This window comes from Cervus canadensis, chromosome 9 (genome assembly GCF_019320065.1).
Source record: "Cervus canadensis isolate Bull #8, Minnesota chromosome 9, ASM1932006v1, whole genome shotgun sequence".
In the NCBI taxonomy this organism is placed as follows: domain Eukaryota; kingdom Metazoa; phylum Chordata; class Mammalia; order Artiodactyla; family Cervidae; genus Cervus; species Cervus canadensis.
This window is the reverse complement of record NC_057394.1, coordinates 59,823,000-59,840,912: the sequence shown is the minus strand read 5'-3', so window position 1 is coordinate 59,840,912 and position 17,913 is coordinate 59,823,000. Positions and strand designations below refer to the sequence as shown.

Sequence of the window (17,913 nt, the reverse complement as noted above, 5' to 3'; positions counted from 1 at the left end):
TTTTGTTAGTAGTAGTAACTTTAAAAAAAAAGAATTAAATAGACAGAAGTCTTTGCAGGCACTTTGTAAAGCTTTTCTCCCTCCACTGTGAAATTGTTTTCACTCTTAAGTTGCGCTTCTGTTTTTCTATTGTAAAGTGCAGTTCTTTGCATGTTCTAATTTGCCATGACGTGGTCAAGTGCTGTTTCCTTCCTGTTGCTTGCAAGCCTGTGCTAGAGATAAGGGTACATTTCAGTGCATTAAAAAAGAAGCCACTGAAGACAGACTTCAACATGGTAAAGCTTTCTACTTACCAGAAAACTTTCTAAAGAATAGAAAGAGTAGGCTTTAATTTCTGCTTATTTTTAAAAGCTCTTAAAACAGTACTTGTTAAACTTTAAATGTATTAGATCGAATTTAAAGCCTAACAGGGATGTTGTCTGAATGTTTATATCAGACCAAACGAGGATATTGTCTGAATGTTTCTAGTTAGGCAAAAAATATATATTATGAAATTACTCATGGAATACCAATTCCTATGTGTGTGGTTTGCTAAGTTAGCAGAAAGAAGTTGTTTATATGTCCTTTATTGCAATTACAAGAACCTAGTTATGGCTGGGTAGAATTTTTTTTTTTTTGTAATTAATGGTACTGTGTAGTTTAATAGGGAGTTGGAGGAAGGATGGCTTCATTTTCAGTAATGACAGGTGACGTTTCATTAGCAGGAATGACATCTTAAAAGAAAATACATATTTAGTTTAAAAAAATTCACTAGTCATGTTACTTTTGTTTAAAAACATTAAAAAATACTTTGGAGACATTGCCATCTGTGTTGACTGTTATATTCTAAATAATATGATTGCTTTCTCATAACTAACTTAAGCTTTATGTTTTTCAGGTCAAGAAGTTCCAGAGAAGAAAAATTTCAGAAAAATTGCCTCAGTTTAAGTAAAATCTCAGTGAAGCAAGAAAATTTGAAGTACCTTCCTTAAAGAAAACCTGGGTATACAGTAACTTCACAGGTCTAGCTTGGCTTATTTACGAAAATTGTTCACTGGTCTCTGCTGCCTGGTACTTGAACCTGTTTGGAATTTTTCTCATGTGGATCTAAGGGGAATGCTTTATTATGGCTGCTGTTGTCCAACAGAACGACCTAGTATTTGAATTTGCTAGTAACGTCATGGAGGATGAACAACAGGTATGAATGATACTTAAGAGAAAATTGGATTTTAATAAAAGCATTATCATGTTTTTTCTATTTGTCTCAAAATTACTTCCTTTAAAAGATAGCAGGAGAAACTATTAATAGAAGCACTCAGATATCTAAAATGTGAAGGTAATGTGATTTTATGTGTTAAGTCCTAGTTAATTCACTAAGAAAGAATTTTATCCTTAGCTTTGATGTGGTAACAAAGATATAGTACTTTGGGGGTTAGCTCGTTTTTTTGTAAAATGAGAACTTAACAGTAAATATCTTAAGTAATTATTTCAAAATACTTTGAAAAGTTCTAGATGACATACTGATAAGACATGTATGTTTTTCTTAGGACTGGTGATTGTAATGCTTGCGATTAAATAGTTTTGATGTATGTGGTTAGTTACGATTTCTAATACTGGACTGTTCCTTGGATGGAAAGATGTTAGCAGTCTCACCATCAGACATCATTTCAGTCCAAAGCATGTGACTCTGAGGAAGTTACTTAACTTCTCTAGATCCTGATTTCATCACCAGCTGAATGAGGGCATTGAAGGGGAGAATTTCTTAATTGGCTTTCTTTTGTTGAATTTATACAAGATGTGTGAGTTAATATTTCTAGAATGAAAAAGATTCAAGAGATAATGAGAAAAGGACTGAGTTAATTCTGCTCTCTCCCCTCCCAGGGGTTCTTGGGACTTTATAATCTACTTCATTTTGAACAGATTATTTGGAAATGTAAGATGTGATGTGAGAGAAATCGTGTGTAAGAGAGGTTCAGTATACTGGGAGAAATATTTTGAGAGCTGGTAGGTTTAAAATATGTCTATAAAGTTGATATAAATACTGCAATAAGCCTAATTCTAAATACCTGACTTTAATAGGCCAATGGTAACATATCATGCTTTTATTCTAGGTGATTCTGACTTTTGGCAGGGCATTGTAATTTCTCAGTTCTTGCTATTGTACTGTCGAATGCAGAGACAGAAGAAAAATTTATAAGTAAACCTACAAAGGGTGAGAATTTGGATTAAGGTGCCTTAAAATCAAGATGAACTTTTGCTAAGGAAGGAAAGAGTGTGAGGGAAGGGATTGCATCCCAGTGAAAAACAGTTTAATCTAGGAACAATAGAAAAGACATGTTAGGAGGAGAAAGTGTTTTGAATTTGTCTTAAAATAGAATGTTTCTGTTAAGGTTTGAAAACAGTTGTGTTTACTGTGCAGGCCTGGAAGATGAAAGATCTGAGGCTTGATGTGGTGAGGTTTGCTCTTGGGGTGTGGCCACGGGACAGAGCTCTGAGCCGCTCGCTAGCACACTTCCACTGCACTGGCTTTGATGCTCTTTGACCATGAGAAGCACGTTTTATGTTACGGTGAGGTATTCATACATGTGTCTGTATAGCCGTAGGAAACAAGATAGTACCCACCCTTTACTGTATATGAGATGTTGTACTTAGTTTAACTTGGAGAGGTTATTAATGTCTTTGGGTAGGGAGATGTACACATACCTTCAAACGTATATGATTTTTCTTAAGTTATTTATTTGTTTAAAAGTCATTGGAAAGATCCTGATGCTGGGAAAGACTGAAGGCAAAAGGAGAAAAGGGCGGCAGAGGATGAGATGGTTAGCTAGCATCACCAGCTCAGTGGACATGAATTTGAGCAAACTCCGGGAGATGGTGAAGGACAGGGAAGCCTGGTGTGCTGCAGTCCATGGGGTCGCCAAGAGTTGGACATGTCTTAGTGACTGAAGGACCACATCATTTATTTTTCATCTAACAAAATGAGTATTTATTAGTTTTTGCAGAAGTTACTCTAAGGACTTTACAAATGTGAAACGTGGGCAGACACTCTCATCCCTATTTTACAATGAGGAAATTGAGAAAATAGGTTTACTTACCTGAAGTCATACAGTTAGTAAACAGTGGAGCTGCAGCTTGAACCCAAGCACTTTGACTTTCATTAATGATTTTGAATACTGTTACCATGATGCATGCTGATCATGTGGTATTATAATGAACTGGTCAGGTTTAGGGTTTTTCCATCTGTGGCCAGGAGTATAGGAAACTTAACTTGACTCATGCAGATCAAGTAGTATCAGGCTTATTACCATCTTTTCTTAGCTATTAGGTAGATACTACTCTACTTCATTGCTTTTCATTTGCTTCAAGTTGTTTTTGGTTTAAAAGTAAGAACATGCCAACTATAAAATAAGTAGCCCAATGCAAAGATACAAAGTAAATCATGAAAATCCCTTTACAGTTACTCCCCCAATCCTGTTCTCAGAAGATACCATTATTAACTATTTGATATGTAACTTTTTGAACAAAGGTCTAAAGGAAAGAACAATATATATACATACCAACCTATATACAGAAGTTATTTTTAAGATACAAATGAAAGAATGCAGTATCTTTTTTGTGACTTATTTTCACTTAATGTATTACAAATACTTGCGTGTACCTACCCCAGCATTGCATCATTTCTTTTTCCACATAGTGGATGGATCATAATTTATTTTACCAGTATTTGATCACGGACAATTGGCTAGTCCCAATATTTTGCTATTATATTATAAATGAATATCCTGGTTTGGGAGGCAGTAAGCTTATAATGGTTAAGAGCTCAGATGCTGAAGTCAGAGCACCTGGATTTGAATTCTTGCTTCGCTGCTTATTACCTTTGTGACTTTGGGCAAGTTACTTAACTTCTATGTGTCTTAGTTTCCTTATCTGCAAGAGGGAGATGATAATAACAGACTTGATTCTGTAGGTAGACTTTTTGTGAAAATTAAATGAGTCGATACACATAAAGTTCTTAGAACCATGCCTAGCATATAGTAATATTTACTGAACCATATCATTTCATTATTACACACGTGTGTTCACGTGTATGTATAGTATATCTTTGTACACTTGTATGACTATTTCTGTAGTTGATTTTAAAAAGTAGAATTACTGAGTTTACTAAAAGTATAAGTTAAACGTACTACCAAATCATTCTTGAGAAAGCTGTATCAGTTTCTGCTACCATAACAGTTGGGTTCAGTTGCTCAGTTGTGTCCGACACTTTGCAACCCCATGGACTGCAGCACTCCAGGCCTCCCTGTCCATCACCAACTCCCGGAGCTTGCTCAAACTCATGTCCATCGAGTCGGTGATGCCATCCAACCATCTCATCCTCTGTCGTCCCCTTCTCCTGCTGCCTTCAATCTTTCCCAGCATCAGGGTCTTTTCCAATGAGTCAGCTTTTTGCATCAGGTGGCCAAAGTACTGGAGTTTCAGCTTCAGCATCAGTCCTTCCAATGAATATTCAGGACTGATTTCCTTTAGGATGGACTGGTTGGATCTCCTTGCAGTCCAAGGGACTCTCAAGAGTCTTCTCCAACACCACAGTTCAAAAGCATCAATTCTTCAGTGCTCAGCTTTCTTTATGGTCCACCTCTCACATCCATGCATGACTACTGGAAAAACAGCTTTGAATAGACAGACCATTGTTGGCAAAGGAATGTCTCTGCTTTTTAATATGCTGTCTAGGTTGGTCATAACTTTCTTTCCAAGGAGCATGTGTCTTTTAATTTCATGGCTGCAGTCACCATCTGCACTGATTTTGGAGCCCCCCAAAATAAAGTCTGTCACTGTTTCCCCATCTATTTGCCATGGAGTGATGGGACCAGATGCCATGAATGTTGAGCTTTAAGCCAACTTTTTCACTCTCCTCTTTCACTTTCATCAAGAGGCTCTTTAGTTCTTTGCTTTCTGCCATAAGGGTGGCGTCATCTGCATGTCTGAGGTTATTGATATTTCTCCCGGCAATCTTGATTCCAGCTTGTGCTTCATCAAGCCCAGCGTTTCTCATGATGCACTCTGCATATAAGTTAAATAAGCAGGGTGACAATATACCGCCTTGATGTACTCTTTTGCCAATTTGGAACCAGTCTGTTGTTCCATGTCCAGTTCTAACTGTTGCTTCCTGACCTGCATACAGGTTTCTCAAGAGGCAGGTCAGGTGGTCTCTTACTCCCATCTCTCTAAGAATACCATAACAGTATATCACTAACAAATCCTTTCTTCTTTTTGGTCGGTCTTTTGGGTGAAAATTACATTTTTCCATTTAATTTGCATTGACTACTAGTAGTGAGGTTATGGGATGTTCCATTAACTTTATTGGTTGTTAATGTGAATTTTCTTTGAATTACTAATTCCTTTTGCCTGGTTGGAGTTCTTTATGTGTTCTGAATTTACATCAGTGTCATTGTCTTCCGATTCATTACACAGCTAATGGTTAACTGTCTCTTTGTGGCACACAGTGTGCGTATATCATCCCGATCTGGTGCTGTCTTTTAGCAGCATGGTGTCTTGTGCCCTGTGGAAATTTAAAATATTTACATCATGTGTTAGTTGCTCAGTCATGTCAGACTTTTTGCAATCCCGTGGACTGTAGCCCACCAGGCTCCTCTGTCTGTGGAATTCTCTAGGCAAGAATACTGGAGTGGCTCGCCATTTCCTTCTCCAGGGGATCTTCCCAACCCAGGGATCAAACCTAGGTCTCCCACCCTGCAGGCAGATTCTTTACAGTCTGAGCCACCAAAGATGCCTATTTATATCATAAAATTTACCAATTTGGGGGGTGATTTTTCTTTAGGAAAGCTTTTCTTACCCCTAACACTATTGACTATTCTTTTTATATTTTATACGTTTAATGCCTTAGTCCATATGAATACTGCTTTTATAGGATGCAAGATATAGGAATGGGACAACTCTCCATGCCTATAAATGGGGATGTTGGCTCTTCACCATTTATTGAGTTTTATGATTTCTACATTAAGACTGCTACTCTTGTTATATACTAAGTTACCATATGTATAGACTAGTTTTGAACTTGTCTAGTGTATTTTATTACATTTACCTGTTTTGTATTGTGCCGGTATCACATTGCTTTTTATTAGTATCACTTCATAGGTTTGATATCTTTTCAGATATTCTTCCTCCCCTTCCAAAAATTGGGGTAGAATTTTGAATGAATTTTAGGACTGACCTGTTAAGTTATATAACTCTATTGGGATTTTGACTTTTCAAAGTTAAAAAATATTTGTGTCTTTAAAATAATTTGCTCTGTTTTTTGATCCTATATTGGCTTAACTGGTTGGTCTTTATAAAATCACTGTTTTGAAGGCACCAGATTAGAATGTATTTCCTGCTTTTAGTTATGGTTTGTGGTTATTAGTGTATTTGTCTAAAGAAACTTACACCATTAACGTGTGGTTGACACCACCTTGATCTTTCTCCTTATATTAATTCCTACTCTTTTCAGAATTGCATGGAAGAATTCCTTTGGGCAGGGATGAAGAAGGGGGTATTGGAAAGGAAATATCAATATTGTTGATGCTGACAAGCCATTTATTTATTTTTTAATTAATTTATTTAATTGGAGAATAATTACAATATTGTGATGGGTTTTTTTTTTCACGTATGCATCAGCATGAATCAGCCACAGGTATACATGTGTTTCCCCCCCTCCCCGCCCTTCTTGAACCCACCTCCCCCTTCCCTTCCCTACCCTACTCCTCTGGGTTGTCCTGGAGCGCTGGCCTTGGGTGCCCTGCTTCATGCATTGAACTTGGCAGCGGCCATCTGTTTTACATATGGTAATATACATGTTTCAGTGCTGTCCTCTCAAATCATCCCACCCTCACCTTCTCCCACTGAGTCCAAAAGTCTGTTCTTCATGTCTGTGTCTCCTTTGCTACCCTGCATATAGGATCGTTGTTAGTGTATTTCTAAGTTCCATATATATGCATTAATATACAGTATTTCTGACAAGCCACTTAGAAGTGTATTCTTGATGTCTGTTCCAAGCTTTGTCTGTTTGTTACGTGAGATAAGATACTTCTGTGGGAGAGCCACACCATCAGTACTGAATTATAGTATACTTTTATTTGAAGGTGCCTTGTTTGACCTTATTGAACAGGTATGTTTGCCTGGTGAATGTATAAGAATAAAAAGAAAGCTGAAGGTTGTGGACATAAGTTTCTAAAGAGAAGGAAAATTGACTATATGCTCAAGTATTCTAGAAGTTAATTGTGTGAAAAACAGCTGGTAGTTTAATGCTTTTTATAATTTTGATACATTAATTATACTTCTGTTTTTTAGTTGTTGGTTCTAAAAGTAGAATTTAGCGTATCATAGTTACTTGTGCTTAATAGACTTATCTCCACCAGGGAGAAGGTTGATGACATGATAGGGAAAGTGAAACAAATATTTTTATAAAATCCCATCTGTGTAAGAACATGGCCTTATGGCTTTTGTTCTTAGGGTATAAACTAGTGTGGTCTGAGTGCTGATTCCCAGAGGCTAAAGGATAAACAGTGCTTGCCGTCTTTTCACCAAGCTGCCCATTAATTCTCACGCAGTGTTTTGGAATCACTATTCAGTGTAACTTCCCTGGTGGCTCAGACGGTAAAGAATCTGCCTGCAATGCAGGAGATATGAGACATGTGTTCGATCCCTGGGTCAGGAAGAACCCCTGGAAGAGGAAATGCAACCCACTCCAGTCAATTCTTGCCTGGAAAATTCCACAGACAGAGGACCCTGGTGGGCTGCAGTCCATGGGGTCGCGCAGAGTTGGACACGACTGAGTGACTAACGCTTTCATACACAGTGTAGCAGAGGTTAGCCCAAAGTGCTGTGGATACAGAGAAGGGAGCCTTGGACGGCACTGCAACTTTGGGAAAGCTTCCCTGTGGAAATTACATTTGGAGAGCTGGATCTTGAAGGAAGATCTCGTTTATTTGACAGATGAGGAAGAGGACATGTTTGAAAAGTGTAGAATGTACCAGAACTTTTGATCGATTTCTCTTGACCGTATAATCAGTCTAAACACCGTAACTTTGGGTTAGAAGCCGTTCACAGTGCGGCTGTTTCAGGCTCTTTGCTTTCTAGTACTGTGTTAGTCTTGCCAGCCTGCTGTATGATTTTCCCAGATGCTTTCCTGCTTCCCCGCTGTTTGACCTTCCACATCCATACCTGTTACCTCTTCTAAGTTCTAACCACCTTTCAAAATCTTGGGACAAAACCTACTTATTCTGGGAGCTTAACCTAAAATCATCTCTTAAGTAATTAACAACTTTATTCTGTTATTCCTACATGACTTATTGTTATCGTCATACATTTGCCATGTTAAATTTTTTATATATACATTAACTTCCCAGATAAGTGCTACTTGAGGAAAGGGTTGCCTTCCCCTCTTAGTAGTCTCCATGCCTTTAAAATAATTTATATGAAGCACAAGCTGAAATCAAGGTTTGCCAGGAGAAATATCAATAACCTCAGATACTCAGATGACACCACCCTTATGGCACAAAGTGAAGAGGAATTAAGGAGCCTCTTGATGAAAGTGAAAGAGGAGTATGAAAAAGCTGGCTTAAAACTCAGCATTCAAAAAACTAAGATCATGGCATCCAGTCCCATCACTCCATGGCAAACAGATGGAGAAACAATGGAAACAGTGACAGACTTTATTTTGGGGGTTCCAAAATCACTGCAGATGGTGACTGCAGGCATGAAATCAAAGGATGCTTGCTCCTTGAAAGGAAAGTTATGGCCAAACTAGACAGCATATTAAAAAGCAGAGACATTCCTTTGCTGACAAAGATCCATTTAGTCCAAGCTGTGGTTTTTCCAGTAGTCATATCTGGATGTGAGAGTTGGACTATAAAGAAAGCTGAGCACTGAAGAATTGGTGCTTTTGAGCTGTGGTGCTGGAGAAGACTCTTGAGAGTCCCTTGGACAGCAAGGAGATCAACTAGTCCATCCTAAAGGAGATCAGTCCTGAATGTTCATTGGAAGGACTGATGCTGAAGCTGAAACTCCAATACCATGGCCACCTGATATGAAGAGTTGACTCATTGGAAAAGACCCTGATGCTGGGAAAGATTAAAGGCAGAAGAAGAAGGGGACAACAGAGGATGAGATGATTGGACAGCATCACCAACTCGATGCACATGAGGGAGTTGGTGATGGACAGGGAAGCCTGGCGTGCTGCAGTCCATGGAGTTGCAAAGAGTTGGACACGTCTGAGTGACTGAACCAATAATACATTGATTGGCTGAGTCGTCTTAGAGATTTTTCTTTTCTTAATCCTATTGGCAAAATGATGTGGGATGTATGTGTTTGTTTCTGTTCTGGCCCTTATTGCATCAGAAGGCCTTTGAAGGGTGATATCTTGCCCCACTCTCTCTTTTTTTTTTTTCCCACTCTCTCTTGACTACAATTTTTTTTCCCCCTGGGACCTGTTTGTCCACATTCTCACCTAGTGCATGGGCAGTGTGGCATGTCAGCACAATTCCAAGAGCAGAAACAAATATTCATGGAGTTTTGTTTTATTTTCTGAAAATGTATTTGGAACTATTCTGTTAAGTGTGTTTAGTGAAAGCCACGCATATAACTTAAGTTTTGTTATTGAAATTATCAATAAGTAAGTATCCATTGAAAGTTTTCACATTTCTTGAGATACTCATTCAAGTTGTAGAGAGGGAGTTTTTGACATGATTGTATCTTGAGAATAAGGTCATATTTTGTTGACTGAGAAAAGTATAGATCACATCAACCTGCCATTTTTTAGTTGAAATGGTAAAATTCTGTTAAGCCAGGAAGTTAGTTTACCTTAGAGTAGAAGGAATGTGTTGACAGTGTTCTGTGTGTAACTTGTTCAGCACCAGTGTTGTGGAGACAGGAAGTTGAAATGATGTTACTAACCTGTACATGGATAGGCTAGATCCTGTTATTTACTTAGCGTTCCAGGTATACCAACTGCTCTATCTGTTCCTTTCACCCCCATTCTTAATCTTGGCAGTTCACATTTATCAGATATATTAAAAGTTTGACCATCTGTAAAACTAGCATGCAGAGATTGCTTATTTCTTTTTCTTTTTAAAAGGTTTTTCATTTTTGGCTGCACTGGTCTTCGTTGCTTTGCATGAACTTTCTCAAGTTGCGGCGAGTGGGGCTCCTCTTTGTGGCAGTGTGGGCTTCTCATTATGGTCATTTCTCTTGTTTCAGAGCACAGGCTCTGGATGCATGGGCTTCCAGAGTTGCAGTCCGTGGGCTCTGGCCACAGGCTCAGTAGTTGAGGCACATGGGCTTAGTTGCTCCACGGCATTTGGAGTCTTCCCCGACAAGGGATTGAACCCGCCTGTGCTGGCAGGCGGACCCTCATCCACTGTGCCACCCTGGATGTTGATTGCTTGTTCTTTTCTGTGCATTTTGCAAAGCCTTTATCAAAGGGGTTATGCGATAGAGCCCCCAGTGACAAGCCATATTATCTTTGGGAAAAGTCTAACTTTGAATAAGGCAGATTATGTGAAGGGCCAACCCTACCCGTGGCCTGGAGTTTGGCCTGTCTTGTCTCCCTACCAACTATTGGCAGCAAGGAAGCTGATAGTTGGTAAGAAAGAAGAGTTAGTGAGGGGAGTAGGAACTTACTACTCTCTTTTGCAGAGGTTTCCTCTAAATATCCTCCAACCATCACACTGAGGCCCTGTGACAATGTCTTAAAATGAATATGGATGAGATCATTGTATAGGGTAGGACATGGACCAGTTTGGCTCCAGAAACAATTCAGTTTGAATTTTAGCAACTCGTGTTGACTTAGCATTTTGCTCTGCATACTCTGCTGTGTGCTTTGCAGAGATTATCCTATTTAATCCTTACAGCAATCTTTGAAATTGAATTGAATTGAAGTATTCTGATTCTTACTTTACAGAAGGGTAAGTGACATTCAGAGAAGGAGAGCAACTTGACTACAAATACTAAAGCTGGGAGTTGCAAGGCAGCTTGTGCCTTACACAACTGTATTTGGATAATGCCAGCCCCTGATACATGTAAATGGTAAAAAAAAAATAGTTTTAAATGTGGAAGAATATTATACTTTGCATTTTTTATATTAGCAAAAGGAAAATGTTATTCATTCTATTTGATAACAAGGATTTCTTCAGTTTTGCCTCTTTTTTTTGGCCACACCACCTGCCTTGAGGGATCTTAGTTTCCTGACCAGGGATTGAACCCAGGCCCTAGGCAGTGAAAGCACAGAGTCCTAACCACTGGACCACCACGAAATTCCCTAAGTAACAGTTTGGTGAAGATATAACTTACATGCCATATAATTTACCTATTTAAAATGTGTAATTCAGTGGCTTTTAGTATTTAAACAGAGTTGTGCACCCATCACCATAACCAACTTTGGAACATTTTTATTACCTCCAAAAGAAGCCTGTACTCATTCATGCGGTATTCTTCCCTCCACGTCCCCCCGCCATTGGCAACCACTAACCTACTTTTTGTCTCTGTGGATTTGACTCTTCTGCATATTTCTATAAGTGGCATGCAGTATGTGGTCTCCTATGACTGACTTCTTTCACTTAGTAGAGTGTTTGTGGAGTTCATTCCTGTTGTAGCATCAAGCAGTACTGCCTTCTTTTTGTTACTGAATAATGTTCCATTGTATTGTTAATACTACATTGTAGTTATACACTTTATATACCTTTCAAAAGAATGCTGTTTTTTCAGTGAGGTTTGTGTTGATCAGAGTTGTGTGTGTGTGTGTGTGTGTGAGACAGAGAGAGAGAAAGAATAGAATTAGCAGTCTCTGATCTCCCAGAAAGTAAGTACTCTTGTTACCCAGAGCAGCCTTGCTGAGTAAATAGTACCTCTTTGATGTAACTCAGTTTAGCTATATAATCTTGAAATGTTTTGCCCCCTTTCTATTTCACTTAACACATAACACATATAGAATAAGACATTATATAAGCAGATGGTATTACGGTGTTACTTGCCTTTCCCTTTTTTAAAGCCATTGTCATCTTCAATACTATTTGGAGATTATTGATGAAGATAATGTCCTTGAGTTAGTGAAGTAAAAAGAAAACTGATTGTTAAACGTTTGTTAAAATGTGAATTTAAAAAAGCGATGCCCCTAATAACGTTCATAAATCTAATATGCCTGATTAAATAAGTAGAATACAGGCAGAATTTTTTTAACACAGTAACCAGAATTCCGAATATTATGCAATTATTTTCTTGGAAAGAAGAATTTTAATGACCAGAGATCTATCTGTGAGCTTATCTGTTTAATCTGCTCCCACCTCTTGTCAATGAAGAGTCTTTGTGATGTGATACATCAAAAGTATCAACTTGGAAACGGGGCTCTGCCACTTACTAGCTATGTGACTTGAGACAAGATTTTAAATTGCACTGAACTCTGATTTCCTCTACCAAAAGTGAAAGCTGTGTCCCAAGGTTATGAGCTTTAAATGTTTACGTAAAGCATTTAGTAAGAGCCTGGCACAAAGGAAGCAGTCAATAAATGTGGTAGTTGCTGTATTAATGACCTGAGGTAAATAACAAAAACGCATTAAAGTTTGTCATGTTGCCCTCTGAACTCTCTACCACTCAGTTGTCTTGGATAAGGGAGGAAACGAAGGCAGTTTTTATGACTTGGATACCAGACAAATTCATTCACCCTCTTTTTAGCAAAAATGTTTTCTTATTTTTTCTTTGATACTTGAATATTACTGACATGTTTCTAGGATAAGCCAATAAATTTGTTATTCAGGATTTTAAAAATCTGGGAGATTGATTCTGTAGGGGCGCACTCTCCATTGACATTGTAACGTGTTAAGTTTCTTTTGACATAGTTTGATCTGGAATTGTTCAGAGTGACTGATTTCTGTCATTGTCTGTGATCAGCTAGTGTGATATTTCATTCTTAGTTTCGTTGTAGCCAAACTACTATAGTCACAAATATTGTGCTTCATTTTATTTTGTGAATTATGCATATGTAAGTGTCTTGTCAAACTTCATCTTTTAGAAGTAGGAATTAACCTCTTTAAATATGATTATATTTAAATTCTTTGAGTTCTATAGAATCTGTGTATTTAGAACATTTATCAGTCCAGTAGTGACTGTTATGATGTTGCCTAGTTAGTTTGCAAGTAAATATTTAAACCTGGTTAAAACTTACTACACCTCCCAAAATTTACCTTTTTTTTTTTACCCCATAATTGACTCTGTTCATACTCAGCTAGCTACACACACACACAGATACACACACATACACATATACATACCCGCCACCAGTACTTTTAAGAGGGCACTTTTAAACTTTTTAAGAGGGTACTCTAGTTAAAAAAGCAAAACAAAACCCTCAGGTTGTTTTCAATAATTATTTTACTTTCTTCAAGATGTGTGGCCAAGTTGTAATTTATCTTGGCTGAAAAGGGAAAACTCTGGGCAAAGACTAAATAAGGCCAATTGTCATGAAAGACCTAAAAAATGAGATTAGACTTAGCTAAGTCAACTTCACAGGGGTTTACAGTGGAATTTCAAACATTATCTTGGGGAAGTCTGGAGAAAAAAACATTTTACTTAGACCTTTCTATTTTTCATGGTGCTGTACAAGAGAAAAGGCTTCTTTAGAAACACTCATCTCTACTGAAGCCAACAGAAATAACTAATTTTTTCAGCTGTAGCTCTAACGCAGTGCACGTTAGGAAATGTGTGTGTGTGTATTTAAAACCCATACTTTAGCTGTGATGAAACTTTCATTATGACTGTAGTTTATCTGTAAGATCCAGTGCTTGCAGTCTATCAGTGATTAAGCTTGTGGACTCTGGAGTCAGATTGCCTGGGTCCAGGTTTCAGCTCTGCCTCTGGCTGACAAGTGTCAGCAAAGCAGCGGTACAGTGTTGTGGGGGTAACTGGCAGGAGCCACGTGAAGTCCTTGACAGAGGAACTGTTTTCATCATCATCATCACCACCCTTACCCGCTCCGTATTAAGAACATCATTTTAGTTTTATTTTATTCTAGTTTATTGTTTAGTGACGAGCTCTCAAAGATAGAAACTGGAGGATACTTTTTACACAGCCTTGTAATGAGTTTCTTTTTAATCAGATTAAGGAAGGACTTTGACGATGGTAATTATTGCCAAGAATCTGAATCATTTTTCCCTTATACAGAGCCACTGGCTATAATGTAATATTTATCTACATCATGATATAGAAGGTACATAATTATTAAAAAAAAACAGGATATTGGAGAAGTGAGGGGACTGATTGCAGTGTGTATTGGGACTTCCCTGGTAGTCTAGCAGTTCAGACTTGACCTTCCAATGCAGGGGGTACAGGTTCGATCCCTGGTTGGGGAGTTGTGTGCGTGCTAAGTTGCTTCAGTGGGTCTCACTCTAGGGACTGTAGCCTGCCAGGCTCCTCTGTCCATGGGATTCTCCAGGCAAGAATACTGGAGTGGATTGCCCTGCCCTCCCCCAGAGGATCTTGCCAACCCTGGAATCGCACCCATGTCTCTTGCATCTCCTGCATTGGCAGGTGGGTTCCTTACCACTAGTGCCACCTGGGAAGCATTAGATCCACATACCTTGTGGCCAAAACACCAAAACATAAAACAGAAGCAATATTATAACGGGTTCAATAAAAGACTTTAAAAATGGCCCACATAAAAAAAAATCTTAAAAAGAAGCATGTATTAAAATTTGGGCCCTGATGTTGCTTTGTACATTAATCTCTGTGCCAGGAAAACATTACCTGCCGTACTGGAAAGTGTAGAAATACCACTGCCTCACTTTTGGTAGGGGTCTATATAGCTTACAAAGTGTTCTCCACATACACTCCGATTGTCACAAATCACCCTGTGATACACTGCTTTTTGCATTTTCTGTAGTAGACTATCATCTTGAATTTATTGTTGGATAACCAGAAGAACTATATTAGAATCCTGTAATAAATTCCTAGGGCAGGGTTACAGAGGTACCCAGGGTTGTGTTCAAAATAACCTGGCTTATTTACTAAGGTTATCTGGATTCCTATTCTGATTTAATAGCATTCTTTTAGAATGTGGATAGTTTGCCTTATTATCCACTTATTTATTTCCTTATTAATTTTTTGACAGAACTTGATTTGTTTGTTTATATTTCTATTAAGAGATGATACAGAACTGTGTAGGAATTTTATACACAGCTTGAGCTAGTGCTCTGAAATATTTTTAACTGTTTACAATGTGCAGTAGTAATCAATATTTGGTAATTTGTTTAAAATGAAAATGTACTAGTAACAACAACAACCTGAGGAAATCGCCAGGGAACAATCTCCATATGCGTAAACTGGTAGCCCCAAAGAGTTTTTGGTGGGTGAGTTGTCTTAAACTTTAGTGAATCATTTAAATGGTTTGAAGTTAGAGAGGGAAGTTCCCTAATTCATTTTTACAGAGCCAGTATAACACAGTATGCCAAAACCTGGCAAAATACATGCATACACACATGACCAGCAGGCTAATTTCAAGATGGATAAGTGTTAGTCGCTCAGTTATGTCCGACTCTTTGCAACCCCATGGACTGTAGCCCGCCAGGCTCCTCTGCCCATGGGATTCTCCAGGCAAGAATACTGAAGTGGTAAGCCATCTCCTCCTCCAGGGGATCTTCCCGACTCAGGGATCGAACCCGGGTCTCCCACATTGCAGGCAGGTTCTGCACTGTCTGAGCCACTGGGGAAGCCCGTCTAACTATATAAAGTACTGCTTATTGTCTCTTAGCTTTACCAGGTCCTGTAGGCAGTGTGCATTTTCTCTTTTGATCCTCACAACACACCGTGTACAGTATGGCAACTGATTTTTTCCCATTGTGACTAAAGAGTGTCTTTGTAGAGAGGAATCTCTGGAGGAATGAAGGGCCATATTTGCCCAGAAACACAGCTGTGAAGTGACAGCACCTGCACTGGAGTTGAGTCTTTGACTCGAGAAAGTCCAGAGTCTTAACCTATATAAGAGATAAAAAGGAACCTTGAAGGGAAAAAGGAATCTGGAAGAATATTAAGTAGATAGCCTTTTATAGGATTACAGTTGTGATAAGTAGGATTTTTGCTTTTCCCCCAGTACATTTAAGTATTAAAAAATTTAAAAACTAGATTTATGCACTACACTTTCAGTCAGGAAAACTTGATAAATTAGACCAGTGTGTGGTGCACTGCAACTCCCTGCTGCCTGGTTGCTAAAACAGCTGTTCATTTTCTTTTAAAATAAGACTAGAGGGGTTAAGTTCCTATAGAACTCTTGAGTCAGTCAACAGAAGTGTTTCATTTGCAGATAATGAAGCTGTTTTAATGACAGATTTTGAAAGTATGCTGAGATCTGACTGTGAAGAATCCTTTCCAAGGACTTACTGTTGAGTCCCAGAGACCAGTTGCACAATCCTGGCTTGTTTTATGTTCATCAGTTCCTGAAAACATTTAAAATGCACTTTGGAAATTGGTAACAATGGGAGTTATTGGGGATGGGGAACTATATAGAAAGGGGGATGGTGATGTTTTATACTCTTGGAATACAGATATGTTCATATATTAATCTATCCCCTAAAAATAGTAATTTTTATTTTATTTTTGGCTGTGCTGGGCTGCATGCAGGCTTTCTCTAGTTGCAGTGCGAGGGCTTCTCATTGCAGCGGCTTCTCTTGTTACCGAGCACGGACTCTAAGGCACGCGGGCTGGCGTAGTTGCTTTCATGGGCTCCAGAGCACAGGCTCACTAGTTTTGGCGCATGGGCTCGGTTGCTCTATGGCACGTGGGATCTTCCCGGGCCAGGGATCAAACCCATGTCCCCTGTATTGGCAGGATAATTCTTATCCACTGGGTCACCAGGGAAGTCCTCCAGAATAATGTAAAAAATATACCATGGGAGCTTGTATAAAGGATTATGGTTTTGACTCACTTTGTTCCCCAGTCACCCTAATTTTGTGCATGTGTATTCACCAAGATGTGCTGTGGCTAAAGATTGTCTGTGATTTTGTTGCGTTTCGTAGGAGGGGATGAAGGAAGGTTATTCTGGTGTTTGGTCTGGCCTCAGTCTCCTCCCCCTAGCTGTACTCCTTTCACCTCTCTGGTGAACAGTGCTCAGAGCTGAGGGAACTAGAGAGTACTGAGTTGAAGACATTGTCAAGTTTTGTTTCTCCTATCATATGAACCTCTGCTTTTTTTAAACTTTTTATTGGAGTATAGCATAAACACAAGGATACACAGACCATAAGTGTACAGTTTGATAAATTTTCATAACACTAACACATATGTATCCAGCTTTTGCTTTCGGTTGAAGCTAAATGTTGTCTGCTGGTAATGATAGCCACATTAGATGATAGTATTTCATGCACTAGTTTTCTGAGAGGACTTATTCTTACTACAAGCAAAACAAAAAGGACTGCCCTGGCTATCCAGTGGTTAAGATTCCACACTTCCAATGCAGAGGGCTTGGGTTTGATCCCTGGTCAGGAAATAAGATCCCACATGTAGAGTGGCATGGCCACATTAAAAAACAAAACCAAACCAAAACCATGCCTGTCAGTGTAAGATTTCAGCAAGTCAAGCTCCACAACCACCACCCCCCCCCCCGCCAAAACGCAGCTATATTGAGATGTAATTTACGTATAACAGTGTTAAAGTGTGTACAGTGTGATTTGATTTGTATATGTGTATATATATTTATTTGTGTGTGCATATATATGTGTGTAGTAAGTCAAGTTTTAAGAGTGCTTGTTTTTATTTAAATCAAATATTGAAGGATTTTTATCATCAGAAAGATACATTGAATGCTTAATATATTCCATGCAGTATAGGTGATATATTTACATGTTATTGAATTTTTACAGCTTGAAGATATTCTTATTCTTATTTTAGTGGGACACAAAA

General features: G+C 38.6%; 1 protein-coding gene across 4 annotated transcripts in view; it reads left to right on the top strand.

Annotated features, from left to right (window-relative positions):
- The window catches only part of ELF1 (E74 like ETS transcription factor 1), a 115,169-nt gene that overhangs the window by 58,575 nt on the left and 38,681 nt on the right, over window positions 1–17,913 (top strand). For 3 of the 4 annotated variants that reach the window (XM_043477352.1, XM_043477350.1, XM_043477353.1), the window contains one exon: window positions 878–1,177. In XM_043477352.1, coding sequence (XP_043333287.1) covers window positions 1,106–1,177 — 72 coding nt within the window. In that variant the 5' untranslated portion in view covers window positions 878–1,105. Of the gene's footprint in view, window positions 1–214; window positions 276–877; window positions 1,178–17,913 lie in introns of those variants that run through there. The other variant, XM_043477351.1, reaches the window with a different exon arrangement.